The 24,302-nt window shown below is 44.5% G+C and overlaps 1 protein-coding gene across 3 annotated transcripts in view; it reads right to left on the bottom strand.

Moving 5' to 3' along the window:
- REEP1 (receptor accessory protein 1) overlaps positions 1 to 24,302 on the bottom strand; it is an 83,089-nt gene that overhangs the window by 16,170 nt on the left and 42,617 nt on the right. For 2 of the 3 annotated variants that reach the window (XR_010923541.1, XM_067567616.1), the window contains exon 6: positions 10,904 to 11,072. Coding sequence is in view for 2 of the 3 variants with exons in the window: in XM_067567616.1 (XP_067423717.1) it covers positions 10,904 to 11,072 (169 nt within the window). In the remaining variant the exon portion in view is untranslated. Of the gene's footprint in view, positions 1 to 7,539; positions 7,576 to 10,903; positions 11,073 to 24,302 lie in introns of all 3 variants that reach the window. The other variant, XM_067567617.1, reaches the window with a different exon arrangement.

Consider the following 24,302-nt stretch of genomic DNA (forward strand, 5'->3'; position numbering starts at 1 on the left):
ACTGCCAACGAGATGGAGAACATGACGTAATGGGTCGTGGTCATCTCTAATGTCTATGATTCTATGTAGGCTGGTAAAATCCTCCTTGAGAAAGGACTAAATCTATTATGCAGCAGCAAATGAGTTTTCATAGTGGAGCACTTGCTCAGTGATTGCATCATTATGGACAGGACTCTGTTCTCCTCTGTACCAGTGAAAATCCAGAGTAATCTCAATGGATTTACACTGGTATGACAGAGGTCAAAACCTGGTCCCGTATGTGATCTGTGGATGAGCAAAGGACTAACTTTGCCCAGTGCCAGGAGTCCCTTACTGATTAAATTCCCACAGGAGAATAGGATGGACCAAAGTCACATATTGTATCAGTTATGTGTTAAGAGATCATAATGCTATAATGCAAGACAAGGTAGCACAAAAGCAAAGTCTCGTTTTCTTTCCTGTGGATCAATCAGCCTAGTTTTTCCACACCGGTTAATGAATCAGTGAAAGCAACACTACATATACTACAGAGCTGAATCTGTTTACCCGCATTTGATACAAAAGGTATTCATTTCCAGAAGGTAACTGGACAAATCACATGCCTCACAGCAACTGTTTCATTGCCAAACCAAGAAGCTAGGTACAGCCACCACAACCGCACACTATATATACAGCAATCATAAAAACGAAGGGAGTCAGGAGGGTCATCTTTTCAAAACTTTCAGTCAGGCTCAATATTAATCAGGCAAACAAGTCTAGTCACATCATCAACGGAGTCATCAGTTAATACAAATGCATCCCACGAATGATTAAGATTTTAAGTGCAAGGAGGAAGCTAGTCTATTCAAAATAGCTCAGATGAAAAACCATGCAAATCTGTAACACTTACATCAGAGTCCCACAATATTCACATAGAGAAAAGAAAGAAAAAACTTTTAGGGAAAACATTTATGGGAAAATGGAACATTGTTTCATGGCTCAGAAATCTTCTGCAGAGTTTCATCATCACTGTTTGTAACACCAGTGGTTAAATTGTAGTTTATTAAACTGAAATGCATGTTTTAACGCTCTGTTGCTAAAATGCTTGGGCAGCAGATGTACAGATTGACTTTCTATTTACATAACCTTCTGTTCCCTGAATTAAGCCAGGTAAGTATTAAAATATTTTAAAAGCCTAAAGAAACTCATAAGTCATAATTCAGAGGTATTGTACTCACATTTATGTTCCTATATAGCATCCCTGTCAAATGTGGCCCAAAATTAGGTTTTGTAACAGGAGACGTTAAAACAAAACAAAACAAAAACCCGTGCAACCAGTAGAAATTTTCCATGGCTTTAAGTTCCACTAGAAATAGTTTTTTTAAACTAAATCAATATTTTCCTTCATTTTCCTAGTGCACTAGAATCTATAAGTGAAACTGACTAAGAACAAAGATAAAACTAAGTTATTTAATTATCCTAACTCAGAAAGCAAACATAAACAGCATACATGTGAAAAGTCAATTCAATTTTTAAAATGATTTCCATTTCAGTAACCTCAGATATAATTTGTAACATGCTAAAAATAAGGATTTGGACATATTTGTAACATACTAGTACATGATTTGTTAAAAATGCACAGTTTGGTGAAGCTGCCTTTAAGATCATGATCAGCTGTATCCTGAAAACCCTACCACTGCTGGTTGTACATGACGTGTCTCCCTGCCTTGTGGGGACTTCATCCAGCCACCCACAGGAAAACAGTCAACATTATTTTACTGGAAGAACTCCAGGAGCTGGCTTTACACTGCAACATCTTGTGCATGACTAACTGAGTGTGCCAACCCAGGCTGGGATCCAGTGTTACAGTTGTGCTGTTGCTTTAAAGGAACACATTCTTGTATTGTTCATCCATTTGGGAGCACAACCCTGCAGTCCTTACTCAGGCAAGTTGTCCCATTGGCCACTAACATCTTTAAACATTTCTTACATTGTTCCCAGTTTTTGATCAATATTTTACTGATAATGTGCCCGCAACAAAAACACATTTGCTATCATCACAGCTCTGCTCACAGCTCTGCTCATCAATAGATGTATTTCAGATGTAGCTATTGGCTACCAGGATTGAAATGGCCCCCTCTCATCAGTGAATAAGTATCTGACAAGATTGGTTGAGCTGAGAATGATTAATTTTTAAAAACTTTTATTTTTAAAATGCAAATTCCAAGAAAGCTTGTTTAGTATCCCATCCGGGTCTGTGCATTTTCCAGACACAGCCAGCATCCTACTGACAAGCATGCATCACTGGGAATATTAATTTAACCCTTTCTGAAGACCGCCAGGAAGGATCCAAGTTATGATATCATGGTATCAATGTCCCCTGATGCTATAGCGTGATTTTTCAACAGGGTCTTAATAAAGTAGAAGTAAATCAAAGATTTATTTAAAAGCCACTGGAAGAAACTTTGCCAGAAAAAACATATCACTGAGTCAGAACAAGAAAGGCTGACACAGGAACTGTCAAGAAGACACATTTTAGTGTATACTGTGGAACCCATTTACAATTGACTTGGATTTAGTGAAACTGTTCATAGAAAAGGAGGATGAATGTCCTGAATTGTGTCAGTACCCTCCAATGAGCAGATTGTGAGGCCAGTTAGAGTGCATCAACTGTTTCTGTGAAACAAACAGCTTCAGTATAAGAGGGTTCCACTGTAGTCTGATATTGGTGGATCTATATGCTATCTGGCGTGATTTCAGTGCATGCTTAGCCCCCCCTTTAGTCTTCCTCTGAGAGAATCAGGGGTCTGTGGAAAAATAAAAATGGGAAAACACTTTCCATGACACCTGTAACCAACTGCATGCCAACTCCTGTTCCCACTGAAGCCAATGACAAAACTTTCATCAGCAGCAAAGGGCACAGGACTTTGCCATGATACTTTTTCCTGTTTTTTTATTATTATAATAATATCTGTTTCCTGAGGAATGTTGTGTGGTGTGAATGACACTCGCGGAGCACTATGCATGGAACAGGAGCAACAGATTGTTCCTGCAATTCTGTTTTCCAATAAAAATAATAGTTTTACATTTGGGGCAGGGGCTGGTTTTTGTTCTGTGTTTGTGCAGCACCTAGCACAATGGTATCCTGGTCCATCCCTTGGCCTCCCAGACACTACATTAATATAAATAAATACCTAAATAAATAATACAGGAGCCAGTTCTCATGAGACAGCCTATTATAAAAACAATGGAGTCTTACGTGCACTTGTACTTATGCTATTGCTCCCACAGGTACAGCCGCACCATGACTGTAAAGCGGCTGGCCTCTAATTTTCCTAGCATAGACAAGCCTTCTGTGCCTGCCCGTTTAAACTATAAACTCTTTGGGGCTGGGATTATATGTATTCTTGCTTCTTCTACAGCACTGAACACAATGTTTGTGATAAATAAGGATAAATAACTTCTGTTGTTGTATGCAGTGTTGTCATAGTCGTGTCCATCCCAGGATATTAGAGAGACAAGGTGGGTGAGTTAATATCTTCTATTGGACCAACTTCTGCTGGTGAGAGAGACAAGCCTACATAGAGCTCTTCTTCAGGTCTTGGACAAGTACTCATCATGCCACAGCTAAATACAAGGTGGAACAGATTGTTTAGCATAAGTAGTTAACACATAGTTCAAGGGACCATGCACGGTAAAGTGGCTAGTTAATACTCCAGGCATGGGGGGAACTGGGCGGGAAGGTAGCGGGGTGCGGGGTTTGTTAGTGGGTTACAGATTGTTATAATATGCCATAAATCCAGTGTCTCTACTCAGTCCGTGATTTTTGGTATCTAGCAAAGTGAAATTCTAAGTTCCCAGGCTGATCTTTTACAAACTGTGCCAGTTTCCTTTGAGGATGAAGACTGATAGGTCAGACGCAGACTGATGGCTTTGTGAAAAGTGCTCACCCGCAGGCAATGTGGTTTTGGTGTCTTTTATCATTTTCCAGTGTGAGTTCATTTGAAAGCATAGTGATTGTCTGGTTTCACCCACGTAATTGCTATTGGGGCACTTAGTGAACTGGATGAGGTACATCATATGTTATGATAAGCTGTGTAGGACCCACGGATCCCAAGAGAACCTCCTTCAATACAGAAATAAAACCCCCTCTGACTACACACCCCTAGTTGTCACCTGCCACCCCATACTGGAACCCCTACGGGGTATCATCAAGCAACTACAACCCTTACTTGATGGAGACCCAATTCTGAAAAAATCCTGTGCTGAACCCCTCTTCTGGCCTCAAACAATCCCCCAACCTCTCCAAGCTCGTCTTCAGAAGCAAGCTCCCCACAGATCAGGACACACCAGCTCAAAGCAGCACCAGATCCTGCCAGAACAACAGATGAAAAACCTGCAGGCGTATCTCCACCACTACAATGATCAACAACCCCCACAACAGATACATAAGATCCCTGGGTTTGACACATGCCTATCCCAACACATGGTGTACCTCTTCCAGCCCATTAAATGCCCCAATAGCAACTATGTTAGTGAAACCAATCACTACGCTCTCAGATGAACTCATACAGGAAAGCCATTAGGGAAGCTTATAAAATCTAATATAATCGCTTTAAACAGTCTTCATATGGTCTTGCAGTGCCCTTCACAAAACTGCGCTAGTGCCTGAGAACCGGAAAATGAAACTGACTAGAAAAAAAAGGGAAAGTGACTGATCCATTATCTGGGCCGGATTGCCAACCCTGCAGGATAATGGGGAGTCCTGTCCACCTCTGCCAAGCGTGTGTAAAAAGCTACCAGGTCAGAATCACCAGATCACTGAACATTAACGTTGCACAGAGGCAAATGACTACACAAGAAGGCGGCAATGAAGGATCAGTCCCTTAGACTCTGTGGGTGTGGAGAATAGGCCCTGTGGAAAGAGATGGGCATAGTGCAGCAGTTCCCAAACAGTGGGTCGCGATCCCAAGTGGGGTCGCTTCATCAGCAGACGGGGCCCGGCAATCTCGAGTGTGCAGAGGACGCCATTTTACAAAACGGCCTCCTCCTTGTGGCGTGACCTTGCATGTACCGTGCGTGAGGTCACACGGCAGGGAGGACACCATTTTTAAAGGGCAACTTCCATACTGTCTGGGGCAGTGGGAAACACCACCTCCGAAAATGGGGTCATGCAGGGAAAATGTTTGGGAACCGCTGCCATAGTGGGTAGGACCACTGCAACCCTTTGACCTTTGCGCTGTTGCATTTCCATGGTGACAGAAGTGCATAAAACACACAGTAAATACACAGGGTGAAGAACACATTTGAAACCCCTTTCACTTCTAATTGCCTAAGGTGCTATCAGTAAACAACACCGCACGGATTTTATTTTTTATTCCTTTTATTAGTTCCCAGGATATGCTGCAGAATGGCTAGTGACATCGAAAACACTCGCTCACTTGTGATGGCATACTGTGACACAACTCATAGGAGCAGTGACAAACGCCGTGTGATCATCATAAATGTACAGCGAGTACCACAAAATGAATAGGTGCATTGTCATTGTTATATCCACACAAGGCCTAGCAGGCCCCCCACACCCAGGGCCAGGTACAGCACAGTACACCACAATGCAGTACTGTGGTTCACTGTTAAAGTGCTCTTCCAAAGCCTCCAAGAGCCACAGAGTTCGGCGTTGATCTCTTCAGATAGCCCTTGTGTCTGGCTGTTCCAGCTCAGCAGGCCTCACCCCTGCCCTCCACCCCAGCAGCAACTTTTCCCTCTTTGCTTCATAGATATTATGCAAAACCCAGCAGTCAGCTATAACCATTGGGATGGGGTTTTTTTCCACTGAGATCCAATCTTGCATGATCACAGAAAGTAGCCCTTTCTGTTGACATACTCCGTGGCAAGGTGGCCTGGTGCCAAAACAGAGATGTGCATGCCGTCTATTGCTCCACTGCAGTTCGGGAACCCCATCGCTGCACATCCATCCCTTATATCCTGCACATTGCCTAGAATCACAGCCCTGTGTAGCAGGAGACGATTAATGGCCCTGCACATTCGCATGACGCTGGCCCCCACAGTGCATTTTCCAACTCCAAAATGATTTTCCACTGTTAGCAATCCAGCGTTGCAAATTTCCACAGTGTGATCGCCACTCGTTTCTCCACTGTCAGTGACACTCCTGTTTTGGCGTCCCTGTGTGGGAGGACTAAGGTGAGCAGGGCACATAGATCCAGGGATGTGGCCTTGCACATCTGAAAGTCCTGCCACTGCTGCTCGTCATCCCAAGCCTGCGTTACAATGTGACTCCACCAGCCAGTGCTCATTTCTGAAGCCCAGAGGTGGCACTCCACTGTTTCCAGCTGCTCCAGTTGCTCCACCACCATCCCTGAATTGGTTCTCGCCATGGCCCACAGCGATCTGACCTCCATGAAATTGTCATGCTCCCCATAGCTCTTCTTGTGGCTGTGCAAATGCCGGAGGATCGTGCATCCTGTGCTTGCAATGTTAATGACAATAGTGCAGCGCTGCGCAGGCTCCATGCTTCTGTCAGAGATGGCGGACAGCAACAAGTCCCACATAGGTTCATGGGATTTTCAAAATAGGTGCAAAAATTATGGGATAAAGATGGTACTACAGTGGGGGGGGGAGGAGGGGAGGAGAAAGCTGCATGAGGGGAACTTGATCCCGCAGTCCCAGTCGTGCCTATGCAACTCATTTCTGCCCCTGCATGCTTTGCCAAAACTTCCCAAAAGTCAATGCGCTGGATGGTGGCAAGTTGCACACTGGGATACCTCCCCATGGTGCAGCACGCTGTGCACCGACAGAAGCACTCCTAGTGAGTAGACGCAGCGTCGACACAAGGCGCAAAGCGTTCACACACACAAGGAACATAGTCATTGTGGCAGCTTTATGCTGACATAACTTGCGTCAGCAAAAGTTTGTAGTGCAGACATGCCCTGAGAGGTGGTAGCTAGGTCGATGGAAGAATTCTAGCAGTGTCCACACCAGAGCTTAGGTCAGCTTAAGTACGTCGCACAGGTGTGAAATTTTTCACAGCCCTCAGTGATGTAGCAAGGTCAACCAGGCCTACGTTAAAGAAATTTGCACTGGTGTAAATACATCTATGTAGTTACATCCATGCAAACCCCTAGCATAGACACACGGCACCAGGGCAACATGAGGCTTGGAGTGGTGTGACTTACTCTGGTAATTTACTCTTACTTAGTCACTGCAGAGCAAGCCTTGTCTTACGTTGGCACAATGTATTCACGCCGGGGATTTGCACTGGTGTAGCAATGGGGGCACAACACTGCCCAGTTTCCACAGGACCTAAGTCAAAGCACTCCACAGCTTCCGTAATGCAGGTCAGTCAGGTGAAAAGAACAGCCCACTGCAATGCATAGTAAGCAACGAAACACACATAGCACAGCCCTGCATCTCAGTTTTCACAGTTACAAACTCGTTCATTGTTGCCGCAGCCTTATTCATCTGTCCTCTTTGTTAGGAAAGCCAGTGAGTAAGAATAAGAACAGCAAGACATCGCAGGCGAACACGGCCGTGCTCAGGGGATGCGTGGGACCCAGCACTCACCTCTGAGGAGTCGGCACACCGAACAACATGAGCACACTGAAAGAGGAGCTGAATGTTAAGAACCAACAGTGCTGCATCAACAGTAACACTTAGAAAGCCCTTGACATTTCTTCCCAAGCTCGGTACAATTACGAATCAGTCTTTATGGCCCCTGTGTGAGGTGGTAAGTGTTACCATCGCCATTTAACAATGGGGGGTGGGGCAGACACAGAGATGTTAAGTGCCTTACCGAAGGCCACGCAGCTAGTGAGTGGCAGAGCCAGGGTTAGGTGCAGAAATGCCTGGCTCCCAGCCCTGTGCTCAGACCAATAGACAACACTGCCCTCTGACAAGCATTTAACAGTCTCTGTAAGACTGAATAAGCCACGCTCACCACAGCATGTGGAGGTTATATGAGAATAGCCGCACAGTTCCATAATGTAGGGTTTGCATTCATACGGATCTATTTAATTCAATAGATCTAGAGAGAAGTTATGTCGCAAGCCATTCACCCAGAGCATTACATCAGAGTGGTCATCACCCTCTCTACAAATCAGACCTGGACAGAGTGTCAAGATCGCCATCTCGCAAGGACACAACAGGCCATACTTTTGTGGCGTTACACTGGGGATGACGTTGGCCCAGGGAGTTCTATTGAGAAATTGCTCCCAGTCTGGTCCTTCCAAAGTACGCCCCCCATTGATCCCTATACACGGAGAAGAGACACATCCGCACTAGTAAGAAATGGCTTTCGGAGAGCAAGTTTTGATCCACTAAGCCATCTGATTCCTGAGGGCCCAATTCTCATCTCACACCAGTGCAAATCAGGAGTCACTGCACTCAAGTCAATGGCAGTGTAAAACCAGTGTAAAAGAGAGGTGCCAGAGACTCCATGAAGTTGCTAGGGACTTTGCTCTTGATTTTGCACAGATGGCAGTCAGGTACTACGGTGACAGGTGGCAGGATGAAACCCTATGGGATAGATAGCTTAGATCAGAAGCTACCTTAAAGCTCCACCCTAAAACTCTGCTGTGCAAAAAAGAAACAGGACGAGTGAAGGACAGAAGGTCAGATTCTGATCTCGCTTACAGATAATCTTTTCAAGGGGGTTTATTTTCCCAATACCTATTCTGGTTCATGTAACAGACATCTTTTGTCCCCCATCATATATTCACTCCCAGAATGGTTCTGGTTAGTAGATGCATCTGAATGTTTAGGAACAATTAGGAACACCCGAATGACCAATGTGTCGTGCACTTATGCTCTGCAAATCTGAAAACCCCCATCTGGCCCTGACTCTCTCCTCTGTAGGGGGAGTGGTGGCCCCAAGGGCTGGCTGCCTCTCTCTCTAGTTCAGGGCCAGTTGGCCCCAGCATAAGTTAGAGCAGAAAGGATCCTGCTCTAACTTACACTGCTGCTGCCAGTTCTCTTCTGCCAAAAAGAGGACCGCCGTGAGCTCTGCCATGTTCCCAGCCCAGCCCCGACATGCCTCTTTTTACCAGAGGAAGGGGCTGACAAAGGATACGGCCAGGAATAAATGTACTCACATAAGCAGGCCCGTATAATGACTTCAATGGGATTTCCACTCTGGAATACGGTTACTCCCCAACCTAGGAGCTAGACTGTCACGTTTCTCAAAGCAGGACCAACCCCAACTAAATCATCCCAGCCTGAGCTTTGTCAAGCCACACCGTAAAAACCTCTAAGGCTGGAGATTCCACCTCCTCCCTAGGTAACCCATTCCAGTGCTTCACCACCCTCCTAGTGAAAATGTTTTTTTCTAATATAAAACCTAGACCTCCCCCATTGCAACTTGAGACCATTGCTGCTTGTTCTGTCATCTGCCACCATTGAGAACAGCCTAGCTCCATCCTCCCTGGAACCCCCTTTCAGGTAGCTGAAGGCTGCTATCAAATCCCCCCCCCCCCCCCTTTTCTGCAGACTAAATAAACCTAGTTCTCTCAGCCTCCCCTCACACGTCATGTATCCCAGCGCCCTAATCATTTTTGTTGCCCTCCACTGGACTCTCTTCAATTTGTCCAGATCCTTTCTGTAGTGGGGGGCCCAAAACTGGACACAGTACTCCAAAATGTGGCCTCACCAGTGCTGAACAGAGGGGAATAATCACTTCCCTCAATCTGCTGGCAATGCTCCTACTAATGCAGCCCAATATGCCATTAGCCTTCTAGACAACAAGGGCACACTGCCGACTCATATCCAGCTTCTTGTTCACTGTAACCCCCAGATTAATTTCAGATTAGCTAATCTGCAAAGATGACTCAAACCACATATTCTGGATTGCCTGTGGGCCCACAAAGGTTTTCACACCTGAACTTGTAAAAATCTTTATAATGAAATCTCTCCCTCTTCTCACCCCCACACTTTTCTGACAAAGCAAAATTTGTACTACTTTTCCAGTTTGTCTTTGCAGAAGTTGAATCTAATCAAATGCATTTCAGAGGCACTTGCTTCTACTCCTCTCCCTTTCCCCACACCCACACTTATAGGACCTCCCTCAGAAATAGCTTTCAAATCTTGGCATCTCTGACGACAAGTACATTGATACAAGTTTTATTTATGAGTGGTCCTTGTCTATAGTGCAGTATCTTAAAATAGGACTGTTGAATGTTGTAATATCTACTGTACATTTCAGTTGCGATTCAACAGGACAGGCAGGGAAGGCCCTGGTGTACCTAATTCAAATTAGATATACACCATGGGTACAATTTTAAAAAATTAGGTGACACAGAAGCACAAGTCCCATTTTCAAAATAAATTTAGGAGCCTAAGCCCCATTGACTTTCAGTGAGATTTAGGCTCCTAAAAGCACTTCTGAAAATGGAATTTGGGCTTAAATGACTTAAGCGTTTTTGAAGATTTTATCCTACGCTCCTTCCTCCATGTGATAAATGGGCTCCGAGTGTCAATTTCACCCACCCACATTCAGCGGTCACTGGACTCTACTGGTACATCAGAACTGTCAGCGCTGCGTGTTTTTCCTGACAGATTAAATAATCCTGCTGCAAGAATGTGTCAATGTGCATTTGTAAGTCACTGTCCATGTATACCATACATCCTGCTCTTTGCTGCTCTGCAGAGTATGAGTCTGTTGCAGGCCCTGGTCTGAGTTGTTAGTTTAAGCCGTAGACACTCATGCTGTCCTCTCTGGAAGTCTAAGGTTCCATTCTTGATGTCATCCAAGATGGGGGCCATCACACAACAATGTTGTGCCCTCCTTTAATTGCCCTGACACCAAGTTTCTGTGTATCTCCATGTCTTTGTACCAATGCTTCCTGAATTCCTCTGTTGCTCTGTTTTGATGCTTCGTGAGTGGAGAAAAAAAAACTTCAGGTAACACAAGACTGAGGAAAATGCGGCGACTTACCTGAGCTGCCAGTGCTTTCTGACGCACTTCTGGATGTTTTGGGCTTGCTCTGTTTACTGCTTGTTCGTACAGTGACTGGAGGAGGTACCGTGCTGCTGCTGTCTCCTCGAATGGTTGAGAGATCCTGCATGCTAAAGCTCCTCAGTCTTTCAGACAGAGCTCCTTGCCCCTGGTTAAATAAACAAAGAGTACACACACAAGTCAGAGTCCATAGCATTATATCTTAAGCCCGCCTCCTTCTAAGACCTTGTCTACACTCCAGGTCACTTCGGTAGAATTTACATCGCTCAGGGGCGTGAATAATCCACACCCCTGAGCAACGTAAATTATACCAACCTAAAGTGCCTGTGTAGTCAGCACTATGTTGGCAGGAGAGCTTCTCCCACTGATATAGCTACTGCCTCTCAAGGAAGCAGGAGTTACTAAGCTGATGGGAGAGCTCTCTCCCAGCTGCTTAGAGAGTCTCCACCACAAGTGTTACAGCAATGCAGCTGCGCCACTGTAAGTGCGGTAGTATAGATATAGGCTATGTTACTGCAGTCCTTCAAGAGGAAAGGAGGGAATTCATCATGCCCCCCTTCAGAAGGGGATAAAATGGGTTTGTAAAACAATTTGTTCTGTTTGCTTTTTCCTTTAGTGCTATAAGTTAGTTAAAGTCTGGTCTTTCAGACTTTTGCTAGAGAACTTCTTGGATGTGTAACGGGAGCTGCCTCAGCCCTTAATGAAAGGAGCAAGTGTTTGAGCTGAACAGCTGTCTGACAAACAGAAAAATCAAATAAATGGATTTAAGCCAACTATATCAAAATCACTGTCATTCTAAGTTAATCACTTCCATGGTTTCGGCATGATAGCAGCCTACTAGTTCTCCAATCACTCATGGCATCTCCAAGGCAGACAAGATCTGAATTTCTAATGTCACAGCAAAATCTTTTTTAAAAACAAAGAAACATTCCCATGCTTCTCCAAACAGCATAAAGCATCAATGGAGGTCACAGATTCATTTCTTTCCCTTTGTAGGTTTCCTTTAAATCAAGCAACAGGAATCATATTCCTGAAAGACAGGAACATAGTTTTTCTATGTGAATGGTTGGAACTTAAAGAAATGCTCTCCGGTTAAAAAAAAATCCCATCTAAGAAGCTAAAAATCAGCATCCCCTGGCATTGTTTGGAAACCAAACACTGCAATTTACTTCTAGCACAAGAAATCCACAATTCACTAGTTAAAATGAGTGATGTCCAAAAAGTAACCAAACTGCATAAATGGTAAAAAATAAATGTAGATTATAAAGATTCTTTCAGTTGTCATACGCTAAAATGATATTTATAGCATAGTGTAGAAAAATTTCTTTGAAAAATACAGGGAGCCTGATTCTACTCTCACAGCCATGTAAATTAGGAGTAACTCGGGGAATGACACTGGTATACACTGAGGTGAGGTCACAATGAGGCAAACAATATTTAATTTGATAGTGTCCTTTTAATATAAAGATATGCCTTAGAAAATTAAGGTGCAAATGGTCAGATAAGGAATATTGTAGAGATTCAAATGCCACTTTCACTTCAGCTTTCCTTTTATAAAAGTAGTGCATTAAGGGCCCAAAACACCACTGTAGAAGACATCAGTAGATGTATGAAGCTAATTCCAGTCTTCTGCACTGGAATCCCACTTTTTTAATGACCTATATCACATTTCTAGATTAAATACAACAGTTGATTGTATTACACACACATACACCCTACCTTTACACACACACACACCTATGGTATTCTACAGTAATCACCCAAACCCTGCTGGTTACAATTGTTTTGCTACAGTGATTAGGTGCTTACACTTCTGTAGAATACTGTAGTTAAAAAAAAAAAGTTTGTTTTAAATAAGGAAATTAAGTCAACCACCCTTTATGATCAGAAAATAACAGTGGGCAACTCTACCTCCTACTGATACAACTGAACACAAAGTCACTGAAGTCAACCTGGCTCACCTAATATGTTGGTATCAATAAGATGGAAAGGTATTGAGATACGCAAACCATCTAGAGTAGGAAACCACAGATACCAGTTTGCTGGCCTCTCTCCTCTGCTTCACACAGAGATGATTGGAAAACTGAACCTACTATCCCGAAAAGTGTTTGGTACTCTCAGAAATTCCCTGAAAGGATTCTATCTAAGATTTAAGTTGGACCAAACATTGTGTCACATCAGAACTAGTGTCATTGTCCCCCACATAATTTCTAGGTCGGTGATTTCTAAACTTTCCGGCCTGCAACCCACTTTTTAACAAAAAAATCCCTCAGGGACTCACCTCCCCTCTCAATCCTTGGTTCCCTTTCCTCTTGGTTCTCACAGTGTTTCATTGTGGGAACCATCAGGAGTGCTCTAAGGAACACAGCTTGAAAAACAACACGCTACATTAACAAAAAGAAAATATCATGCTCCGCTTCTATAGTACCAACTTGTGGTACCAGCAGCCGAAGAAGGGGAGTCACCTGCCTGAAATAAAACAGCCCCTTTACAATGTGTCTTTGTGATGACGGTAACAACCTATTTTTTTCTTTGCAGCCTGTGACCCGTCCGTGCCTAGGGCAGCCACCTGAAAATGCCAAGGTCAGGGCAGGCTGTAAAAGGAGAGCAGATTCTCCCAGCGCTGGTGGGCAACACTGAAGTCAGACTTCCCAACCAGCCACAAACAGCGCTTTTGATTCCCTACACTGGTTATCAAGAAGCCAAAATAAAAATATACACAGCCCCCTTTACTGCATTTCAGTCTCTGGCTCCCAATAAGCCACTAGGTCCAGTAAAGAGACCAGTCGTTTAAAACTCTATGCTCTTTACCAAAAAGGTTTCTCCTGACCCCAAACGGTCAGCCACAGTACCAGATCAATATAAGTTTGGATCTTACCCAAAATACCACGCTGCCAGCTAATCCTTTAGTAACTAAAACTAAAGGTTTATTAGAAAAGAAAGAAACAAACTATAAGAGAAATGTTAAAGGATTAAAGCAATCAGATACATACAAATGATTTGAAAGCTCATATATATATCAGGTTTCTAGTAGAGTTGTGGAGTTTGCAGGCTTGTATAGTCCCTCTGGTGTACATCCAGTACCTGGATAGGTCTCAGTCCTTTGTTTCACAGCTTCAGTTCAGTTGTAGACGAGTTGATCCAGAGGTAGGTGAAGACTGAAGACAAAGACAGACTAAAGACAAAATGGATGTCATGCAGCTGCCTTTTATGTCCTTTGGCCTAGGCCATGCTGCTTGTGGAATGTTACAGGAATAAAATGGAGTCCAGAGTCACATGAGCAAGTCCTGGTGACTCATCAGGAATATATCCCTGGCTTCTCCCCCTGGGCCCCTTGTACCTGTGAATTTCTTAATGGGCCATTAAGCAGACTAGTGCTGTAGCCATCCTGTTTGGGGTGTCACCCAGACACAGCACAGTTTGAAATACAGATATATCAACCATATCCATAACTTCCATCTCATATATAACACACGAACATAAACATCATCATCTTACTTAGCACATTATAGCCTTTCTAACAGTACCTGACATGGCATATCTCACATGAATTACTATGATTTTGACATATTGATGTTAAACAACATAATAAATGCTTCCCCCACCCCCAATCCAGCCCGCGTGACACAATCTACTGCACCTTTTACGTTTTTACAAATTCTCTCTGGCTGCAGTGTTCAGAGCCACTTTGTTCTCAGCCTTGTTGCAGCCTTTTAGAGAGGGGACACGTAGGCCAGGTCTATATTATGTCAGAAAAGATTTTAAAAAAATGTGGTCAGGGTTGTGAAAAAAAAAACCCACATTCCAGACTGATGTAGCTTTGCCAACAAAACCCTACATGTAGATACAGCTATACTGGCAAGACAGTCCTTTTGTCTTTATAGCTTAACTCATTCGAGGAGGTGGTTTAACTACACAGGCAAAAAAATCTCTTTATGCCACTATAAATTGGTATAGTTGTATCAGCAACACCTTTCTACTGCAGACTACACTGTGCTCTTCTATGGAGACTTTACTTTTGTTCTTTCTTTTCGACCTTGTTCTGAAACAAAAAGGCATTTTAGATGGGTGGTGTATGCTGTGTTTCTTGAGCATGGAAACAATACTTTGGATCGAGATGTTTCCCACTACTCATTTTTAATCTTGACAACAGTGCCCTTGAGCAGAAGTAATTTTAAAATCCGATCTTTCACACTTCACCCTCCTATCTTCCCCTTGCCTGGATGCCTGAGTCCTTTCTCCCATTTTCCTTCCTCTCTCTGAGTCACTCTCAGAAGTTACCTTTACTATTGCAACCAAGTGATAGCTTCATTTAGCTAAGAATTAAGGAGACGAGTTGCTTTATTTTCAGTGCAGCCTATGCCATAGTAGTGCCACATAATCATTGGCCCCACAGAGAACTTCCAAACAAAGAAATTACATATGAATATAATGTGTTTCCATTATAGTTGTCTATAATGCTTATGACCGCAACTTAAAATGCGCACAGCAATGAAATCTGTGCTGAATGTGCTTGAGACAAGGTGGGTGAAGTAATAGCTTTTATTGGACCAACTTCTATCAGTGAAAGAGACAAGCTTTTGAACTGCACAGAGCTTTTCTTCAGGGGCCTGAAAGCTTGTCTTTTTTACTAATAGAAGGTGGTCCAATAAAATATATTACTTTACCCACTTTGTCTCTCTCATGCCCGGGGACCAACACAGCTACAACACAGCAAACAATTGAATGTGCTTGACTTTCTTTTTGATAAAGTAAAGCACGTCTGTTTCTTTATTTTCCTTTTCACTAGGGTAAGGAATAAAGAACAAGCATTACTATTCATTAACTTTCTACCAAGATTGATTGCCTACCCACATGGAAGGACGTTCACTGCAAACACAATGACAAGATCTTATATTCCTGCTGTTTCTTGAAAAAGTAACCCCCAGAATATTGGGCGAGATCCTATGAATTGTGATAGCTCCATCGACTTCAGCTGAGCTACACAATTTACACAAATTGAGGATTTGGCTCATTGATTTCCATCTTATTTTTCCCCACATTTTCACCTTCACTCTTTGTAGGAAAATCTTGCCTTTTCAGTGGGGTAAAATTTCACCATTTCATCACCAATCTTTGCTGTTTCCTGGCAACATTTCTTTCTGAGTCCAGCTAACAAAATGGCATGACTCTGACTATTTGCAGAATTTGGACAATTTCAAAGTGAAACGTATTTTCTTCCACAGACGGAGAAATGTCATTACTAGTCAAATGTGTGAATTTTCATGAATCCACATGAACATCTGGTTTCACATTCATACTTTTGCAAAGCCAATATGCAGTTTTGCACAGCTCTGGTTAAATTTGCAGTGTCTGTAATGCAGAAATAACATTTATTATCCAGTAACAAGACTTGACATATAGTAACAATATTTATTAAACAGCAAAAAAAATTGTTGTAGTAACTAGCTTTATTATACAACAAGATTTATTGTTACATACATTAGAAAAAACATCTTGACTCATGACTAGCTCAAATCAGTCCTGTGATGAGTCAAGAAGTTTTTGTTCTTTTCTGCCTTAGGCCTTGATCCTAAAAACCTTTATGCATGTGCTTAACTTTACACAGATGAGTAGTCCCAGGGACTCAATGCATCATATACATATGTGATTACAGGATCCCTACATATAATAAATCTAAATCCCTACATATAATAAATTCTCTTTAGTTTTGAAAACAAAAGAATAGTACAGAAGACCACAGAGATATTTAGCTTTAAAAGTTAGTTATTAGATACATCACATGCTAAATTTCTCTACATTTTGCAACCATTAACATCTGCAGAACTGAACATCAAAATTCACAGCCCCGAGAGGCAAATATTGACCAAGGTAAAGTTGAAGCCAATATTTACTGTGAAGGATAAGAAATCTTGATGTTATCCAAAACAAGAAGTCAGTTTATGTGTTGTTACATGAGTTCTGAATATCTTCTTCTGAAATATCTTTATGATGGCAATTCATTTTAAATCTGTAACTTTTTTTAAAAAAATAACTTTTCTAAAGGGAGATGAATTTAGAGACCTGGGGGAAAAAACACCCTGCATTTGAAGCCAATGAGACTCTTCATAGGAGAAAAGTTGATTCACATGCACAAGTAAATTTAAAACAGCATCAGTGTTTAAAACAATTTTTTGTTAAAAAATAAATTAGATATGAGCCAATAACTTGTTTAGCCAAGTCTGTTTCATTGCAATTTAATTACAAATAAATAAATAGCATTTAGATTTTATCGCTCCTTTGGCTTGAACATCTCCAAACCATTTTGTAAACATTTATCCTTCACAACACCCCTATAAGCTAGAAAGATATTATTAATGCCATTTTACGGATGGGGAAACTGAGGCACCAAGTGATTCACTCAAGATAAAACAAGAAATCTGTTGCACCACAAGATCATTCCTCCTCCTTTCCAGGGAGCCCTGAGACAGCCGCTGAAAATCAAGGCTTATAAGGAAAGTGCTTAGAGATTCCCAGAATGTTAGCTTTGCTTCGGATGAGAATAAAGATAACACAGGAATGGTGCTGTTGAGACAAAGGCTGAGAAAGGATTTAACCCCTGGAATTCAGTAGGAATTTACTTTGATTGGCCTTTGACTTCAATGGGAGTAGGACTGAGCACCAAAGATTCCACCCAGAAAGCAAAAAGGAAAAGGAAATTTTTAACCCATCCAGTGATCTCACGTGGCCAATCTGTAATCACTGTCTCCTAGCATCAGTGGTTTCTTGACAGGCCACTGTAACACCAAGCCATTCCCCACCACGTATCTGGCATTACGTTGAATAAAACGAATGCATCTTTCCCCATAACTTTGGTTCAGCAGTCCCATGTATAGTACCAGACAAATCTGCCCCCACACTATGGGTTCAGTTCTACAGACACTGTACTATGAGGAACAGTGCTTGCTACTGAACAGTGCTCTGACTGGCGTTGATAGGACTATGCCCAGTAGCAAATTACTATATATCATTCTTTGTATTTCAATAGCATCTCCGATCCCCAGTCATGGGCCAGGACCCCATTGCGCTAGGCGCTCTATCCTGTCCCACAGAGCTCGCAATCTACGCATCAGACAAGAGACAGCAGAAGAATCCAGATAGACTGACAAGGGAGTACAAGGGAACAATGAGACACTACTGGTCATCATGACAGGCTGTGGTCTCAGCACACCAGCCGCCTAACCATTGTCAAGTTTTTTGTGGGCTTTTATAGTACTGTAAGTGAGAAGGCGGTTTATGAACATTTGCAGAAGATATCTATATCTATAGTCTTGAGCCAAATTCTGCCCTCATTTACACCAGTGCAACCTAATAGATTTCAATGTCATTGCACAACTGGTGTAAGTGAGCGCAGAATTTGCCCTTTTAGCTGTATAGGGGATTCTGCTATGAAAAGCAAACACAGTAACTCAGCCAATATAGTGCCAACAACAAGAGTTAGTTTGTTTTTCACGTATCAACCCCCCTAACTGGCTGTTGGACTGGATCTGATTACCAGCAAAGGACTTTTAAGATATTTTGCTGATGAGACTGGAAAGGATGTTAGGGTGGAGAACACAAAATCCACACAGTGCAAGCTGAACGGGCATCGGGTGTCTCCATGCCAATCTCCTTTGAGAGCAATATGGGTAATGTTTTCTACTCCCAGAGTGGGCTGGTTCAATTTTGATGATTACGTTCTTCAACCCACTAGACTTGTTGGGAATCATTTGTTAGTCTGGGAGTTAGTATAAACATTCAGCAGGTACCTGCCCTTCTTGCTGGTCCAAATACAGAATAAATGAAGGAGCTAAGAGACCTAGCAAGGGAAAAAGGAGGCTGTTGTGGCAGTGCACACTTAAACTTTAAGAACAATGTTCATTTGGGGCAAACGTAATCAGGCCAGGTCAGGTTTTGAGGGTAGCAGTGATGTGCTAGGGATGCATGCACATCTCTGTGCCTTATGATGGAAGATGGGAGAAGGTTAGTGTGACAGATATGGCAATTTCCTACAATATCCTTGAAAAACTTTAGTGAATTAAAATTACGCGTCTTTGGAGTCCATTGCATTAAATGCAAAGGTTATGTATTATTGTAGGCCTGGACCATACTTGGTCTTTTGGGACAATATGTGTGACATGGATTTCCTGGGAAATCCACCCCAGGTAGGCAAAAACCCAGACTTTGGAAGCTACGCCCTGAAGAGGGGATCATTGTCCACTGATCACCAGTTCATTAGGACAAGATCAAAGGCTCAGGCTGCATAAAAGAAAGACTAAACTATTCATTGTTGTTCTGGTTCTGAGCCAAGGCTGTTATGAACTTGTAACAACAGAAGAACCTCTTTGTGAGGTTTGAAGGACTCACTTCCTGCCAGAGCCTTTGTTGGAGTCAGGGGGTGATCTCTGGTAAGGTTATTAGCTTGTAAATAAGTTCTTTCATTGTTGTAATACTTTCTCTGTAATGCTTTCACCAAAAGAATAAATATGGTTGCTTATAAAGAGCTGTGTGGTAACTTGTAACTGCTAGCAATTACACAGTTCATAACCTCTGAAGCAAAAGCAAAAGGCAAGTGCTGGCCTGTTTAGGGAGCCTGGAAAAAATCCTGCTCAAGACGGAGAGAGATGTGGATCTCCGCCCAAGAAAGGTGGTGATTGAGTAGTCAGGAACCTAGAGGGCGTGCCCTCAAGGGACCCCAGAGGGGCCATACAGCTGCAGTTGACCTGAATGGCGACAGGGAGGATGGGCAGGGAAGTCAATCTGTGGCCTATGATGAGTCATTCAACTTCTCCCTGCCTCAGTTTCGCCATCTGAGAGATGGGGGAAATAACACCTAACTCACAGGTGTTGTATGTGCTCATGTTCAGAACATAAGAACTGCCCCATTGGGTCAGACCAGTGGTCCATCTAGCCCAGTATCCAAGCCTGCCATCAGCAATTCCGGGCCCCATGGCAGAACAGTCAATGGCCCCCGCCCTCCCTAGAAGGCATGGGTGAGGTTTACGACCATGGGCAGTGAGTGAACTTCCCTTCAAGGAGACTAGCTCCCCATCCCACCTCTTCCACCTGTGGCCCCACCCCTACTCCACCCCAGGCCCCACCCCTGCTCCACTCCAGGTCCCGCCCCCCCGCTCACCACCACAGCCCTCCCCACCACTCCCCACTCGGTCCCCTTCCTCTTTTCCACACCTTCCCTTCCCCCAGGCTGTGAGCAACAGTGGGGGAGGGAGGGCTAAGGGAGGAGGGATGTGGTGGCAGGGAGACCAAGCAGTGGGGGGTGTGGAAGAGAGGAAGGGGGCAGGGACACGGTGATGAGTTGGCTGAGCAGGGGAGGGGGCAGAGCCTGGGGTGGACCGTGGGCAGGGCCATAGGCGGAAGAGGCGGGATGGGACGGGAGCTAGCCTCCCCACAGGGAAGCTTCACCCACCACTCCATGGTCCAGGCCCTTTTAAGATCACCATTTTAACAGCCATTGATAAGGACCTAGGAACAGCCAGACTGTTTGTAAAGTGCTTGGATCAAAAGCACCAAGTATTACCACTTCTCTCTTCATTGCTAATCACATCTCACCATATGAGCTTCCAGGCTCCTGTCAGATTTGTAATCCACATGAGGAATTAATTCCCATTGGTGTCAACAGGAGCTAAATGCTGCTGCATTTACCGCCAGTTTAGAAATAGTGTTAGGCGCGGTTCATTTGCCATGAGCTGGTATATTGGCAGCTATCTTAGATCTTCTGGCAATTGGGAGGCAGCACGAGAAAAGGGGCTGCATGCACTACAGACCCTGTAAAGAGCTGATGGTTGCACACAGAAAGCTATCCTAGCTGGATGCAAGCACAAGCTATTGGAATAGAACGTAGGACCTTATGCTCTAAAATAGAGGCCTCTTCCCCGTGAGCTAAAAGGGTTGGGATAGTATTAAGACTTATGGCCTCCATATACTATCCATCATACAGCAATATGCACACACACACGAGACAGTTAAAAATCCAGTTATGGATCGATGCGCCATTCCATCTTGATTCCACATCTTCCCTGCAACTGCTACTGAGTGTGGAAAAAATAATACAAGGACAGTAATGAAGAAACAAAGGAAAATTCGCTGACCGTAAACGTGATGGTGAATGTTCACTCCATTCAGCTGTTTTGTTTGTGCAGTTCATTTCCTCTCCTGGGGACTTTACATAAATGCCTGCAGCCCCTCCTAATCTAATCTCTCCACGTCTGCAGCTTGACCCTCCTGTGCGTTTGCTATATGTCATCTTCATGTTTGATTGGGGCTGGATTTAGGTCAAAGAAACACCCAACAGAAGGGGGGAAATTAAGCAGCCACCCTGGGTGTGGTGCAGAGAAGAGCTTGAGTATTTGTTTGGTTTGTACAGCAGGGGTTCTCAACCGGTGGTACGCGTACCACCAGTGGTACGCGGAAGATGGCTCGGTGGTACGCGAGGCAAACCTCGCCGCCGATTCTGCCGCCGAATCCCCCCCTTCACCGCCGCCGATAAACCCTGCCGCCGCCAATTCCCCCCCCTTGCCACCGGCGAGAAAGCCCGCCGCCGCCGATTCCCCTCCCTTTCAGCTGCCGAGAAAGCCCGCTGCTGCCGATTCCCCCCCCTTTCCGCCGCCGAGAAACCTTGCTGCCGCCGAATCCTCCCCACCTGCTGCTGCTGTTGAAAAAGCTCTCTGCCGCCGAAGTACCCCCCCCCGCCGCGAAACCCATTTTCCGCCGATCCCCCGCTATTTGCCGCCGAAGAGAAACCTCGCCGCCGCCGCCCATTCCCCCCCAGCCGCCGAAAGTGCCAGCCTCTCTGCCACCAAAAACTGTGAAACGGCGGCAGCGCTTCGGCGGAGGGCATCGATCCCTTCACGCAACCCTGCCATTTTACCGAGTCTTACTCGAGCCAGGCACAGTCAGGTGAAGCGGTACTTGACCTGACTGTACCTGACCCGAGTGGTACTCTGTAAAAAAAGGTTGAGAACCGCTGTTGTACAGTGCAGTTGGTGAAAAAGGCCTCCCGAAACCCTAAGCAGCGGTGAGCGTGGCTTTTTGAGAGATACAGCAGCACCATGGCAGAGGAGCACCGTAATCTGAGAAACGCTATAATACCCAGCACATCACAATATGCTCCAAGAAAGCTGTGTCTCCTCTTGACTAGCACAATACAATGAGGCCCAGATTTTCAAGTAACCACTGATTTGGGGTGCCCAACTTGACACTCTTAAAGGTAGCCTGATTTCGGAAGGCAGGTGCTCCGCACCTCCTGGAAACTAGGCCCGTCTAAGGACACCCAAAATCACTCATTGGTTTTGCATTGTGCAAATTGCACATCATGACTACAAAGACTAGGGACACGATATGGCCCTCACCTTGATGGATGTGCTAAGCGATGTGGATAGAGTTTTCAAAAGATACCTTGTGCTGAGGCAAACAAAGGGGCAAATCTACCATAAACAGGGGGCTTTAATTGTCAAAGAGGGCTCCATTCCTCACCTCAAAGGAAGGAAATCCCCACCGCCCCATGTAGAGTTTCCCCTCCCCACATCACTCCGCTCCTCATGCAATTAGACAGAGAGAGTTCTGCAGCTCTCCATTGGCAAACTGTGCCAAGGCACTATTCTCCCTTGGGGATTTGGTGTTCGTCTTGGGAAGCCTGCTGGGACCTGACAGGAGAGGGACGGCGTTTGCCGAGGGCGGAAGAACTGGCCCAAACAGGCATGCTAGTGCATGGATCTTTTCTGAGGGTCTGATCCAAAGTCCAGTGGAGTCAACAGGAGTCATTCCACTCACACCCAGTGGGCTTTGGATCAGGCCCTAAAGGCTTTTGAGATCTAGGGGGATGTGTGTGTGCTGCAATTCTAATGCCTTAATTTGTGTGATTGGCACTTCTAGCAGACAGACAGAATTACCGCTAACTCTGGCAGCGTTTCAGGTCATATTTTCACACGCATGACAGACTCTTGGACAATCTCTCAGACCTATTAGGCACAAATGGGCTTTTCATCATTGCCAGTCATGCATTCCTTCTCTCTCTGCTTCATTTCCCCCCCATCTAAAACACGGTGGCTGTTGCAAGGAGGTTTCAGCTTCTCATTCCCCATTCACTATCATCATCACCAATATACCAGTGGACCTAAAGGGCCTATTGTGTCAAACTGTGCTGTGGAAACATTTGGAAGATAGCCTGTAAGCTCTTCCAGGCTGGGACTAAGAGAGAGAAGGGCAGGGAAAGAAATACAACATATGAGCAAGTGTCTGAGTTGGTGATTGGCACATGTCTTGTTAGTGGGCTGGAGGGCAATGGGCTGAACTAATGGAAGTTAAGGGGGCTGTTCATCAGGATTTACCTTGTTACCGGATCCTACCACTTAGTTCCTACCCTGCTGACGTCACCATGTGCTGAGGGAAGGACTGTGGTGCTCCAGAGGGGATGCAGGACGGTGGGACAGGCACTCTGTGCTGAAAACCCAGCACCAGATGTCTGACTTTGTCTCCACTCAGAGAGCCTCAGAAATGTAATACTCATCTTGAGAGAGAGAGAGAGAGCATGGGCAAGTCGGGGAGACTGGCACAAGGGACTTGGGATACCTAGAGCCCCTCACCTGTCTAGCAATGACCTATATTTTTGCCTAGCAGCACAATTGTTTTGTTTGGTTTTTTAAATTGTGCCCAGCTAATCAAACCTTTGGCTCGTTTATCAGTCAGGCCAGCAGGGGATCTGAGCTAAGGAGGAGGCGTGCACATTTAGCCTGTGCTTGTGGCATCTTGGTCCGTGAGGCGACACTGTTAGGCCATCAGAAAGAAAAGGAGGGGGCATGTCTCAAAGCCCAAGAGTACTTCGATCTGGGTCCACTTCTCATTTTAACTGGGCCTGCACCCAATAAACTTTGGGCGAGAGCCTCATGCCTACAACAGCAGGAGCTACGCTGATTTGATAGCAGGTGTGGATCGGGCTCCTGATATCTTAGCCTCTCTTTCTGTCCTGTTATTCCAGCTGAAGGGGGAAGCTGGATGGACCTTGCTTTCTCTATGTGGTAAGGCCTCGTTTTCCAGAGGAAGTCTTTCTGAAAATCAGGCCACTTACGTTGGCTTCAAAATATGGATTTGGGGACCTTCCTTCAGCCTTCAGCTTTAACTCAAGCAGTTTTAACACATGTTAAAGGCACACGACACCAGACTGTCAATACATGTTAGCTAGCCCCTTCCAAAGGATATGGGAGACAAGGCCCGTGAGAACCCCAGAGCTGACTACAGAATTAGGGGGTAGGGCACTTCCTAACAATGGGTACGCAAGGGTGCTGAGAAACATTTCCCCTGAACGGCCGCTGTAGTTTGGTCTTATCCACTGTCTGCCGCCTTG

The sequence above is a fragment of the Emydura macquarii genome, unplaced genomic scaffold, assembly GCF_026122565.2.
Source record: "Emydura macquarii macquarii isolate MOO-44397 ecotype Brisbane River unplaced genomic scaffold, CSIRO-AGI_Emac_v2 contig_2795, whole genome shotgun sequence".
NCBI lineage: Eukaryota > Metazoa > Chordata > Testudines > Chelidae > Emydura > Emydura macquarii.